Source organism: Podarcis bocagei (assembly GCF_964188305.1).
Source record: "Podarcis bocagei genome assembly, chromosome: 17".
Taxonomy (NCBI): domain Eukaryota; kingdom Metazoa; phylum Chordata; class Lepidosauria; order Squamata; family Lacertidae; genus Podarcis; species Podarcis bocagei.
The window spans coordinates 35,435,987-35,450,332 of NC_138143.1; the positions used below are offsets into that span (position 1 = coordinate 35,435,987).

At 47.9% G+C, this 14,346-nt stretch overlaps 1 protein-coding gene across 6 annotated transcripts in view; it reads left to right on the forward strand.

The window, feature by feature from the left end:
- Nucleotides 1–11,827, forward strand: part of PRAG1 (PEAK1 related, kinase-activating pseudokinase 1) — an 87,925-nt gene extending 76,098 nt beyond the window's left edge. For all 6 annotated transcript variants that reach the window (XM_081176136.1, XM_081176135.1, XM_081176134.1 and 3 more), the window contains one exon: nucleotides 10,393–11,827. In XM_081176136.1, coding sequence (XP_081032262.1) covers nucleotides 10,393–11,400 — 1,008 coding nt within the window. In that variant the 3' untranslated portion in view covers nucleotides 11,401–11,827. The remainder of the gene's footprint in view (nucleotides 1–10,392) is intronic.
- Nucleotides 11,828–14,346: the final 2,519 nt, after the last annotated feature.

A 14,346-nucleotide genomic window follows, 5' to 3' on the forward strand; every position in this document is an offset into this window, starting at 1 on the left:
GAGCCAGAGGGGACTCAGGGGAGAGCAGTTGGAAATCGGGACCAGCGTCACCGCCAGGGAGCAGGGAAGAAGGAGGGAGCCAGGGGGCAAGCGCTGGCAGCTCACCACAGGAGGGAGGGCATGAGTCAGGAGTGGCCACACCTCCATCGGGGAGCGAAGAAACGGTTAAGAGGAAAGTGGAAGGCTGGGCGCGCGCGCCAAGTTCAAATGCAGAGGAAGGCGGCGCAGTAAGCAGCCCGGAAAGGGAACCAGGTCCTAAAGCCCGGCGCAAGGAGGCAGGAGGGTCCGGGTCAGCGTCAGAAGAATCCAGGAAGGAAGAAACCCCGGGGGGTAGAGGGACCCAGAGGAGGACAGTCAGGCGGAAAAGGTGGAGCAGGGCTAGGATATTAAGTTGGTGCACAAGGGGCGGAGACTCAGACGGAGCTTCGCCGATCTAGCCATTAGACGTAGAGTTGCAAGTAGCAGCTTGAGAATGGAAACTGTAACTCAATAAAGACTTTTACTTAATGACCGCTGGCTAGCGTGATCCTCTGTGAGCTAGGATCTTGAAGCAGCTCTGACAATTATCATCATTATCATTATCATTATCATTATCATTATTTTCACTGGTCTCTGGCTGCCATGAACTCGAATGATCTGATGACCTTCACAAGGATGGGGGGACACACACACCCTATATATTCAGTGGTACCTCAGGTTGCCGATCAGAAAGTTGGCAGTTCGAATCCCCGCGACTGGGTGAGCTGCCGTTGCTTGATCCCTGCTCCTGCCAACCTAGCAGTTCGAAAGCACATCAAAGTGCAAGTAGATAAATAGGTACCACTCCAGCAGGAAGATAAACAGCGTTTCTGTGCACTGCTCTGGTTCGCCAGAAGCGGCTTAGTCATGCTGGCCACATGACCAGGAAGCTGTACACTGGCTCCCTCGGCCAATAAAGCAAGATGAGCGTTGCAACCCCAGAGCCGTCTGCGACTGGACCTAATGGTCAGGGGTCCCTTTACATTTATCTCGGGTTACAAATACTTTGGGTTACAAACACTTCGGGTTACAAACTCCGCTAACCCAGAAGTAGTACCTCGGATTGAGAACTTTGCCCCAGGATGAGAACAGAAATCGTGTGGCGGGAGGTCCCATTAGTGAAAGTGCGCCTCAGGTTAAGTACGGTTTCAGGTTAAGAATGGACCTACAGAACGAATTAAGTTTGTAACCCAAGTTACCACTGGGTTCTTTCAGAATTTATCAGGTGTGTTGCCTGATAAGGAACCTTGAAATATGCTAGAATTTTGCTTTAGAGGGGAATCTGCTGTCAAACTGGTTCTATTTAGGAACACACGTACCAAGGATTTTGCTGGTCTGCTTAAAAATATATATATTGCAGGGAGTTGGACTAGATGATCCAATGGGGTCCTTCCAACTCTATAGTTTTGTGATCCTGTGATCTTATTATTGTATTCTGCTGGAATTCATAGGATCTTTTGTCTAAGAAGGAACCGCCAGGAAATTTCTTTCACGCAAAAATTCAGTGGCAAATAGCACCTAGCAAAACCCCAGGTACAGGGCAGGTGAATTGCCTAAAAATACCAGAGATCAAAGAATAGAGTCCAAAGTTTCTGGTCAGAACAAGCAAACACTCGAGAGTCGAGCTCTAAGAGTTGCCCAATAAGAACCAGAGGGAGCACAGAGTTTACACACAATCCGTTGATTAGCCTGCCAGCAGCAATTCTCCTTTTTCGCAAGCAGGGTTGATGAGAGGCTGCAATAAAGCCAGTAGGGCACAGCTGGGCCTGGTTGCCGTGGCAACCCTCACAGCGCAGGTATAACAGAGCAGGGCTGGGAGCAAGTCTTCATACCTAAATTTCCAACTGATGTACTGCCAAGAGCGGGCAAGTCATATATCCCTGTAATCCAAGGGGTTCTAAATTGCTTAATGTTGCTTGCGGAAAAAAAGAGGCACAGGTCATGATTCCCAGGATGGTTTTTTCTCTCTCTTGCATGAAACCCTGGCAGAATGAACAGGCACTGCCACCTTTTCCCTGGCCTTCTCTTCTGTGAGTGGGGACGGAAGGATCTGCCAATATCAGTTCCCTCGGTTTCTCATTTCCCCCAATCTTAAATTAAGTTCTCCATGTTTCTGCAGCAATCTGCAGTTTTGTTTGTTTGTTTTTAAATCCTCATGAAAATACGTCAGCTGGCATTTTAGTGGAAATTTCTCCTAATTTTTAATTTGCTGTTCTGGCTAGTATACAGTTTTGCAAGTCATTTTTGTTCATAATGTAGTGGATTCTTCTTCTTTTTTAATAAAATCTTTAAATTAGTTTCCCAATATACCCCAATAAAAGCCAAATTATAACAATAACAATTACTTCCCAAATTATACAATTATCAAAATACCAATCAACACATTTTAGTTAAAGTGGCTCCCTGCATGATGGTTTGGGTGCACTTCTGATCTTACATCACTGCGTTCTGTAATCTTAATTAATGTCAGTTGCATTTCAGTTATAATAATAATCCCTTAGTCAACAGCTACATAATTAATAATTTCCGTTTGTGATGTTACAATATATAAATTCATAAAGCTTCAAGTGAGGAACTCAAACTATTATTCTGCCCTGTGTGTGAAAAGGAAAGCAGAAAAAAAATACATTTGGCACCAACTTGGCTGCAGGTTTTCTCAGGATGAGGCGTACAAGGCGCCATCCACCTGTCTTAGGGACTGCATTCTGGATTTGTGTAAGTTTTACTTCTTAACACGCAAAAAGCACTTTCTAAAAGCAATAACATATTTCTACAAAGCTCTAAAAATGATAAAACTATATATTATAAAGTCTAGAAAACCATAGAACCCCATTTACAAATTGTTGTTGCTGAGTCGTTTAGTTGTGTCCTCCTCTTCGTGACCCCATGGACCAGAGCACGCCAGGCACTCCTGTCTTCCACTGCCTCCCGCAGTTTCCTCAAACTCATGCTGGTAGCTTCGAGAACACTGTCCAACCATCTCGTCCTCTGTCGTCCCCTTCTGCTTGTGCCCTCCATCTTTCCCAACATCAGGGTCTTTTCCAGGGAGTCTTCTCTTCTCATGAGGTGGCCAAAGTATTGGAGCCTCAGCTTCAGGATCTGTCCTTCCAGTGAGCACTCAGGGCTGATTTCCTTAAGAATGGATAGGTTTGATCTTCTTGCAGTCCATAGGACTCTCAAGAGTCTCCTCCAGCACCATAATTCAAAAGCATCGATTCTTCGGCGATCAGTCTTCTTTATGGTCCAGATCTCACTTCCATACATCACTACTGGGAAAACCATAGCTTTAACTATACGGACCTTTGTTGGCAAGGTGCTGTCTCTGCTTTTTAAGATGCTGTCTAGGTTTGCCATCGCCTTTCTCCCAAGGAGCAGGTGTCTTTTAATTTCGTGGCTGCTGTCACCATCTGCAGTGATTATGGAGCCCAAGAAAGTAAAATCTCTCAGTGCCTCCATTTCTTCCCCTTCTATTTGCCAGGAGGTGATGGGCCCAGTGGCCATGATCTTCGTTAAATTCCATTAGCAACACACACACACACACACACACACACACACACACACACACTGTGTGGTAAAGCCTTCTTGAATAAAATTGTCTTTATTGTGTGTCTAAGCATCATGACGTTCTGCGCCTGTCTAATTTTGGCTTAGACCTATTCTTAGAGGCTCAGACCTTAGAGGGCCTGAAACTGCATAATTTCTAGTCCCAACATCTTTTTCTCCACCCTGTGTGAATTGCGGGGCTCATTTTCAATGCATCACACGCAGGGGCGTCTGCGTTGATGCCCATTTCACAAAGGGGGGAAAAAGGCCTGCCTTTCTGCCACTCGGCTTACTTCCCTCGGTTTGGGCTCCCAGTGGATGCACGCTACAGAGGGAGCGTGATGGCGAGGGAAGGAGACAAACCTTGTTTTGTCCTCGTCGCAGACCACACGTGTGTGTCCCCGCATTACAAAATGCGCCTTTATTGTCTGACTCTGGCAGACAGTAGCATGCTAAATCTGAGCCAAAGAACTGAGATACAAGCTCCGCCGCTGTGTGTGCGAGTTCTAAGTGGGGAAATGTAGCTAGGCAACTTTTTGGAATGCTTTCATTTTCGTCGCTGGAATATTTCTGACAGACAGTGGTTTCAGGGCTTTCGTGCCTTTCCTTTTTCTTTCCCTGTGAATGTGATATTGTTGCACTGACTGCAGACATGAAAGAAGCTACAGATCTGATTGTTGCCTCAAGTCAGGCTTCAACAGGCCTGTTTCAAAGTTTGAGCTAAGATGAGTTTCCTGTCATGCCTTAGAACCCTAGACCCTGCTAGTGCTTCGACTCATATGCATGAATTGTGGGGAAATGGAGCCAAAATATTCTCTCTTCCAAAAAATAAAATAAAAAAATCTTCCTTTTATCTTCGACAAAAGACCAGGGACTTGAGAATATGGCTCTCTCTACCAAAGATGTAAAAAGAGGTGGGGGGAAGCTCAATTTCAAGGTGCACAATAGCAAGGGGAGGGATGCTTAACCCTTCTCCCACCCACTAGTAAAGGTAAAGGGACCCCTGACCATTAGGTTCAGTCGTGGCCGATTTTGGGGTTGCGGTGCTCATCTCGCTTTATTGGCAGAGGGAGCCGGCGTACAGCTTCTGGGTCATGTGGCCAGCATGACTAAGCCGCTTCTGGCAAACTAGAGCAGCGCATAGAAACGCCGTTTATCTTCCTGCTGGAGCGGTACCTATTTATTTACTTGCACTTTGATGTGCTTTCGAATGGCTAGGTTGGCAGGAGCAGGGACCGAGCAACGGGAGCTCACCCCGTCGCGGGGATTCGAACCGCCGACCTTCTGATCGGCAAGTCCTAGGCTCTGTGGTTTAACCCACAGCGCCACCCGCGTCCCTTCCTCTCCCACCCACTACTTCTGCCTTTTTCCTTTCCCAGCCAAGGTCTACAGACATGTGTGCTGTATTTAGGGGTAGATGAGGGTGGGAAGGCCTGGAAGAGAAAACGAAGGGGGAGAAATGGATGGCAGCACTTGTTATGTTTCCTCTGCATATTTCACCCTCCTTTCCCTCTGCTCACCCCACCCAAAGCTTTTATAGATGCTCCGCAGAGACTCAGGTTTCCAAATCCCATTCTTCTGCCAAACGTCTAGTTTGCCACTCAAAATATATTCCTCTGTGGTGGCCCTATGAACACGCTTGTAATTCAGTCACGTGATCAGACTCTTCAGTTTGTTTGTTTGTTTGTTTGTTTGTTTGTTACTTGATTATTACTTCTGCACAGTGCATTTGGCAAGGTAGGAAAGCGAGGCTGCCGCATCTGCGCTCCTTTGGGCTGCTTCCATCCTATTACCGCCAACCGGATTCTACACAGTCTGATTGTACACAGCGGCGCAGCTCTGGAGAACAATAGCAGCAGGAAAATGTGCTCCATAGCCTAAAGGAGCCCATCAGTGTCTCAGAGCAGGCAGGAGCATCTCACAACCAATAATGAATAATATTACCATGTGGAATACTCTTAAAATGAATTTGCTGTCCAGAGATTTCATTAGACTCTGTCAGGGAACTGCCATCGGAGCCAGAGGGAGAGGGGGGGCTCCAGAGGGATTCCGGAGAGCGTGCCAGGAGGGAGAGAAGCAGCACATCTTCTGGGGAAGGAAATCAGTGTAACACCAGTGGAGAAGGGGGGCAGATGGGGGAATCGGCAAGGTGGCTCCGAGACTCTTCGCCGGGAACCAGTGGGGAGAGCCCGGGTCCTCCGATGCCCACACCCTCCCTGCGAAGAAGGCTTCCGCGCAGGGAGGCTAGGAGGAGACTAAGCGTCAAAGAGCTTCTTTGCTGGAAGAAGTTCAAGAAACGCCCACTGACGGATTCTGCCAGCAATTGAGACAGTCACGGGCGCATGGCTGTCCAGACAGAAAGGGTTCATACAGGCAACCAGTTAAGAGTGGCGTTGATTTACACACAAGCAACCCCTAGAACTATTACAGACTCATTCCCAGCCACTGATGCTATTAGGATGCAAGAGAAACAACTTGGTCCCCAAACAGAAGGTGCTTTAAATCAATTGCTTTTATTATTTGGGGATCCTTCTGTACCTCTTCTGGACTCGATACCTTGTTTTATTTAAACAAATATTAGTTTCTAAACAGACTTAACAAATCTAAACAAATATTATTATTTATCTAAACAAATAATATTTTCATGGAGGGTTCAACATGAATCATAGAATTGAAGGGACCAGGAATCTTTTTGCCCAGTGTGGGACTTGAACCCACAAACCTGAGAGATTAAGAGTCTCATGACGGAGCTATCCTGGCCCATCTGTGCTTCCAACAGTGGCTTCTCCTTTAAATTCCTGGGAGTCCCTCTTAGTGAAGATCTAACTTGGAAGGTCAATACAGCCCAGGTGGTTAGGAAGGCCCAACAGACTTCATTTCCTTAGGGTCTTGTGAAAGAACAATGTTAGACAGCAACTGATTATTTCCTTCTATCGGTCCACAATAGAAAGTGTTCTCTCATACTGTATTACGATGTGGTACGCTGGTTTGACAGCCATGGACAAAAAGTCCCTACAGAGGGTGGTGAAGACAGCACAGGATATCATGGGCTGTCCCCTGAGTCCGCTAGATCAGTGTTTCCCAAACTTTTTTGGGCAACGGCACACCTGTTTACTGAAAAAAAATCTCGCGGCACACCACCATTAAAGCCCCACCCCGTGACGTCAGCGCGCAGCGCCACGCCGGGAGGGACGCACGAAAGTGAAAGTTTTTTCCCTCCCCCCTCAGTCCCTCGCTCGGAATTCAGCTCGTTTGGGGCATCGCTCCGGCTGCTCCCTCTCCCGCCGCGCAGGAGCGATGCCTCTCTCTGGCTCTCCCTCCGCGCAGGCTGAGGGAGGGAGGGAGGGAGGTGCGCGTGTGACCCGTCTCTGCTGGGAGACCAAACCCAGCGAGGCAGAGTCGCGCGGAGGCGCCCAGGCAGCGCTGCCGGCTGCGAGGAGGAGCGCCAGGCAGCAGCAGGAGGCGCGGCCTCTCCTCGCCGCCGCCGCCCCGCCTCTCGCCGCCCGACTCGCCCGCCTCCCTCCAGGCATCTCGCGGCACACCAGCCGATGTCTCACGGCACACTCGTGTGCCGCGGAACACCGGTTGGGAAACACTGCGCTAGATGTTATCGCAGGAGACCGTTGCCTCAGAAGAGCAAGGAACATTCTCAGGGATGACTCACACGCTGGCCAGCACCTTTTTAATCTCCTGCCCAGGAGATATAGAAGCATGATAAGCTGCACCAACAGGTTAAAGACCAGTTTCTACCCATGGGCCGTCAGGCTGCTGAATGGAAGACAGCAACATTGCAGCTGATCTTCGGGGTTGGTGGTCATATGACAGCACACAGAGTGTAACAAGGACTGAGAGATTGTGGGAGGGGAGGGGCCCCCTGTTTAATCTCACTGTAAACCAGTGGTACAGTGACAATAAAGTACCGTATTTTTTGCTCTATAAGACTCACTTTTTCCCTCCTAAAAAGTAAGGGGAAATGTGTGTGCATCTTATGGAGCGAATGCAGGCTGCGCAGCTATCCCAGAAGCCAGAACAGGAAAAGGGATCGCTGTTTTCGCTGCAAAGCAATCCCTCTTCCTGTTCTGGCTTCTGAGATTCGGAATATTTTTTTTCTTGTTTTCCTCGTCCAAAAACTAGGTGCGTCTTATGGAGCGAAAAATACGGTATTTCTATTTTTGCTCCCTCTGCTGGATACTTCCAAGTGGGAAGTAAGAAGGCCCCTCAATAATGTCTGGACTTGCTGCAGTGTGCCAGGCATGTTGCTGTGTGCCCATCACGACACAGATCCAGCTCAGGAGCATGCCAACGGCATGTTGAATAGGCTCCACCTGGAGATCCTCCAACCCTGTGCTTTGATGCTTTCGTTTTATTATTGGGTTGCAAATCGTACCAGTTTCGCTGGCGACGTTTTTGCAACCTGCCCTTGACCCATTTGGAGTGAAGGGCACAAAACGAATAAATTGAATAAATAAAGTTTTGGGAGGTTTTGGACCATGATGCTTCATTTTATTTAAACTTAAGAAAATAGGAGCAACGAAAAGTGGACCTGGATTCTGATTCATATATGGCATAATAAATTGGTTGGTTTTAAAAGTGGCCCAGGATTTGATGCAAGACATTTGACTTTACCCCTCGGAAGGGGTGGGGTAGAGTAATTTTAGAAGAATTAAGGAAACTGTATCAGCCAGCTTTTATTTTGGGTTTGGCTGTTTTCCATTGAGTTACAAGGGTCATCGTCCCCATCTTTGTTGTGCCTTAAAAGGTAAAGGTACCCCTGCCCGTAGGGGCCAGTCGTGACCGACTGTAGGGTTGCGTGCTCATCTTGCTCAAGAGGCTGGGAGCCGGCGCCGTCCGAAGACCCTTCCGGGTCACGTGGCCAGCGTGACGAAGCTGCAACTGTCGAGCCAGAACCAGTGCCGCACACGGAAACGCCGTTTACCTTCCCGCTATAAAGCGGTACCTATTTATCTACTTGCATTTAGAGGTGCTTTCGAACTGCTAGGTGGGCAGGAGCTGGGACTGAATGACGGGAGCTCACCCCGCCACGGGGATTCAAACCGCCGACCTTACGATCAGCAAGTCCTAGGCACTGAGGTTTTACCCACAGCGCCACCCGCGTCCCTTGGTGTGCCTTAGCCATCCCCCATTACTAAGCTTTTAGCTACAGCCCCATGAAGGCAAAATTGAAATGACAGCAGTGCAACGGTCTACACGTGTAGATGCACCCTCAGTTTCTCTGTTCACTTTGAGGTCTGATTACTCAATTGTAGACACCAAGATAAAGACTTCCTTTGGGGAGTTTCCATAGTTGTTAAAGTTGGTTTTACCTTTATTATAGATCTGTGTGTTTTTGAACTTTTAAACTCACAGGTTTCCAGAACCCCCATTGCTTCTTACTCTGCTGCTACTCATCACCTTCATATGTTTTTTGTGCGCGTGTATGTTCTGCTTTACACGCAGAAGGTCCTGGGTTCGAGCCCCAGTGGAACCACTAAGTTGCTTAGGGGACACAGGTGGCGCTGTGGGTTAAACCACAGAGCCTAGGGCTTGACGATCAGAAGGTCGGCGGTTTGAATCCCCGCGATGGGGTGAGCTCCCGTTGCTCGGTCCCTGCTCCTGCCAACCTAGCAGTTCGAAAGCACGTCAAAGTACAAGTAGATAAATAGGTACCACTCCGGCGGGAAGGTAAATGGCCCTTCCATACGCTACTCTGGTTTGCCAGAAGCGGCTTAGTCATGCTGGCCACATGACCCGGAAGCTGTACGCCGGCTCCCTCAGCCAATAAAGCGAGATGAGTGCCGCAACCCCAGAGTCAGTCACAACTGGACCTAATGGTCAGGAGTCCCTTTACCTTTACCTTTTATGTTTTATTTTTCATTTTTATACAAGTTTTGGCAGAGATAATTTTTTGAGAAAATTATATCAGTGGTGGTGAAGCGAGACTTCGGTAAGACTTTAGGATGGGGTAGCCAACATGGTGCTTTCTAGATGTTGTGGTTTATTTTTAAATGTTTGTATTTTGTTGTTGCAGCTGTTTGCTACCCTGGTCTCCTTTAGGGAGGAACGAAAGGATAATATTGATATTATTAGGTTGTATCCAATAGTCGTCAAACTCAGAGTGGACAAATGGAAATTTCTGTCAGTGGCCCACATTGAACTGCCTGCTTCCATTAGCTGAAGTCAGTGCAAGGACTTGTACCTAGTGCAACACAACACAACTTTTCCCCATCTCCTCTCCAGATTTGCCTGTTGCGCCTCTTCCAGGTCCATTTTGGAGGACAATCTTCTTAACGCCACATTGAATTCCACCCATGCGCTGAGGAAACCCTAGTTGGATGCGAACCAATAATAATTGGCCATGAACAGAATTATTATTACAGTGGTACCTCAGGTTAAGTACTTAATTCGTTCCAGAGGTCCATTCTTAACCTGAAACTGTTCTTAACCTGAAGCACCACTTTAGCTAATGGGGCCTCCTGCTGCCGCCGCGCCGCTGGAGCACGATTTCTGTTCTTATCCTGAAACAAAGTTCTTAACCCGAGGTACTATTTCTGGGTTAGCGGAGTCTGTAACCTGAAGCATATGTAACCTGAAGCGTATGTAACCCGAGGTACCACTGTAGTAGTATTATTAGTATTATTATCATCATCATCATCCTCACCATCAGAATAACAATAGTGGCCTGATCAGTACCTACTTACATTCAGACCCTGATGCTTTTGTGGGTTCACATTTCCCTGAATCAAGTTTTTCATTCCCTTACCTCCTTCCCTATCCCAAACGGAACTGACCTTAGACCTCACTTCTGTCCCTTTCCCCTCTTTCCATTCACAGATATGTAAAACTCAAGACACGAAAGCCGCAACATCCTGCTGCAGCCCTTCTGTCCCGGTCCACTTCAACATCCAGCAAGACTGTGGGCATTTTGTTGCCACGGTGCCCTCCAGCATGCTGAAAAACCCTTCCGCGGACGGCCAGGGCCCTTCCCGCGCTGCCACCGAGCAAGACTGCGTGGTCGTCATCACCCGCGAGGTCCCGCACCAGACTGCCGCCGACTTCGTGAGGGGTTCCGGCCCTTTCCACAAAGCGAAGCCGGAGCTGTACGAGCGGCGGGTGTGTTTCCTTCTCCTGCAACTCTGCAATGGGCTGGAACACCTCAAGGAGTACAGCGTCATCCACAGAGACCTTTGCCTCGAGAACTTGCTGCTGGTCCACTGCAGACCTCCCCCCAGCTGCAGCAAAAGCAGAGAGGACAAACATCTGCCGCGGCTCATCATCAGCAACTTTCTGAAAGCCAAGCAGAAGCCGGGCGCCGCCGAGTCCAAAGCGAAAAAGAACCAGGCTCGCTTGGCCCCGGAGATCGTCTCCGCCTCCCAGTACAAAAAATTCGACGAGTTCCAAACCGGCATCCTCATCTACGAGCTTCTGCACCAGCCCAACCCCTTCGAAGTGAAAGCCCACCTCCGGGAGCAGGAGTACAGCCAGGAAGACCTTCCCCCGTTGCCGCACCTCTCCATTTATTCTCGGGGGCTCCAGCAGCTGGCTCACTTGTTGCTGGAAGCAGACCCCATCAAACGCATCCACATCGTGGAGGCCAAGCAGATCTTGCAGTGCCTGTTGTGGGGTCCCCGGAAAGACTTGACGGATCAGGCCCTTAACCACGAGGAAGCGCTTCACAACTGGATCGACATGAAGCGGGCGTTGCTCATGATGAAGTTTGCCGAGAGGGCGGTGGACACTGAGCGGAGCGTCGAGCTGGAGGACTGGCTGTGCTGCCAGTATTTAGCCGCCGCAGATCCACCTTCTCTCTGCAAGTCGCTGAAACATCTTCAGCTCCTTTGATTCTCCATAGTGTGTGAAAAGGGCATCGTTCGTTCTAAGGGCAGTGGACTAAGCGCTTCCTTAAACAGAAAATGGCACACACCTCCCGTCCCCTCTGTGGAATGATAATTGCGTGAAACAGACCGTATTTCATACACAAACCCAACACAAAGATCAAAACCTATGTACATTTCAGGATAAATACCATTATGAGTGTTGTAAACAGACTGCTGGATTCCACCACCAAGTGTATTGCTTCCTGGGTTACTCTTGGAGGTAAATTAAAAAAAGAAAAAGAAGAAGGTATGTGTATTTCCTAAATGGGAGGAGGGTTTCATTCTTGTGAGATTTTGTTGTTGTTTTGCTTTCCTAGTGAATGTGCTCAATCTTGGAGCAGAGGCTTATTCGCTGTGAAATATCCTAATATATTTTCTATTAAAAAAAAACCCAGCAACATTCTGCGTGATTCCGGATGGCGGCTTAATTTTATACACAGGTTGTTCAGATACTGCAAAGAAGCCATTGGCGACAGAGAAAAGGAGTATGGCGTTTTGATGGCAGCAGTGCGGTGTGGATGCACACATGAGGAGCACCTATCCCATAATATTTGACTGCCTGGAAGTATTGTATGTCTCACCAAACCCATCCAGCTTTGCCCACTCAAGCCTTCCTGGCAGCCCTGCTCCAACTTTACCCTGCCCAGAGGGATCACCAACCTCATAGATACAGAAACAGGGAAGGAAGGTAACTTGAAGAAGAGAAATAAATTGAGCAAAAAGGAAGAGATTCTGGAGTCTGAAGTGTGCTCTCATTTTCAGGGAAGTGAGCATTTCCTGCATCTCTTCCTGCACCAATTAAAAACAAAACCTTTCCTCTTCAGCCCTCTCTGAGCTCATCCATACTGCCATATAATGTGGAGAGGGGTGGGTTTACTTGTACCTTGGTTAGTTCTTAGTTGTCCATACGACTTTCCTCTTCAAATCACTGCCTTCCCACGCTTTCCCCTCCCTCAATCGGGATTTTCTCATAAAATATATACAGTGGTACCTCAGGTTAAGTACTTAATTCATTCCGGAGGTCTGTTCTTAATCTGAAACTGTTCTTAACCTGAAGCACCACTTTAGCTAATGGGGCCTCCCGCTGCGCCGCCAGAGCATGATTTCTGTTCTTATCCTGAAGCAAAGTTCTTAACCCGAGGTACTATTTCTGGGTTAGTGGAGTCTGTAACCTGAAGCGTATGTCACCTGAAGCGTATGTAACCCGAGGTACCACTGTACTTCAAAAGAGAAAATCCAGATTGAGGGAGGGAAAAGTATGGGAAAGCATTGATTTGGAGGTGAAAGTCATTTGGGCAGCAAAGCATTAATGGAGATAAAGGAAGCTTAAAAGGTAAAGGGACCCCTGACCATTGGGTCCAGTCGTGACCGACTCTGGGGTTGCTTTATTGGCTGACAGAGCTGGCGTACAGCTTCCGGGTGATATGGCCAGCATGACTAAGCCACTTCTGGCGAACCAGAGCAGCACACGGAAACGACGTTTACCTTCCCACCGGAGCGGTACCTATTTATCTACTTGCACTTTGACGTGCTTTCGAACTGCTAGGTTGGCAGGAGCAGGGACCAAGCAACGGGAGCTCACCCCATTGTGGGGATTCGAACTGCCGACCTGATGGGCAAGTCCTAGGCTCTGTGGTTTAACCCACGGCACCACTAGCATAAAAGCACAGGATCTGGGTCAGTAAGTAACTGTCAAACTGACTTGCATAGAGCCACTGATCACCCCTCCAACCTACTCCAAACTGGTTGGTAAAAAAACCCATACCTTGAGTATGAATTTCATGCTGCCTCCTCCAACACGAATCATTGTTGAACGCACTGTAGATACAGTGGTACCTCGGGTTAAGAACTTAATTCGTTCTGGAGGTCCATTCTTAACCTGAAACTGTTCTTAATCTGAGGTACCACTTTAGCTAAAGGGGCCTCCTGCCGCCGCATGATTTCTGTTCTCATCCTGAAGCAAAGTTCTTAACCTGAGGTACTATTTCTGGGTTAGCAGAGTCTGTAACCTGAAGCGTCTGTAACCCCAGGTACCACTGTACATGAAGAAATTCTGAAGCTGAAACTCTCCCCCACACACCTGATTTCTACATCAATAAAAGCTGCACCTGTTTAATTTCTGAGTGCCAAGCTGCTGTTAAGCATTCAGAAGCAAGACTTGAAAAACAGTAAGGAATTTCTATTGAGAGGTATTGTTTATTTCAGGTTCTCAGTTCTCCCAGCTCACTGCACCTCTTGATTCATCTGTGTTTATTTAATCAAATAGAAAGATGGATTGCCAAATGGTTACGGTCATGGTATAATTTATAATATAACCTGGGATCAGCTATGGTTGCCCATGACCCAAATCTAGCCTCTGAAGTACTATCTGGGCTTCTCAACTTCAACCCTCTAGGGAGAAAAGTTACAGATAAGTAGTATTATGGTGATGGGACCTCATAGCAAGCCTGCTGGGAAAGGGAATATCAGGATGTAATCCAATAGTAAGGCTAGTGATCAGCCGGGGTAAAAAGTCTCCTCTGCAAACCCTTCCGGTCCGCTTATCTTGCCTGATCCCAGTGCTAAGTCCCTCCAAAAACCACCTTGCTTTTGCTGCCGGATCCATATTCTATGGGAAATTGGGAAGGTGTCCAAACCAGCCCTGATATGACTAATAAACCAGATGTTGCTGTTTTTATGCATGGCACAAAGCCTGCAATGTAAACTCTCAATTGTTCCTCTCCTTCCTCTGTAGACCATTTGGCTGGTAGGGTTTTAATGCTTCCTTGATTGCCTCAATGCAGGTTTCTTGAAGGGACGGATGTTTACCAGATCGCAAGCCTTTACCCTAGAAAGTCAAACCTGCCGCACTGTTCACAATCCTCACAGTGGGGAAAACACATACTCGCCTGGCCTTTTGCCCATGATCAGA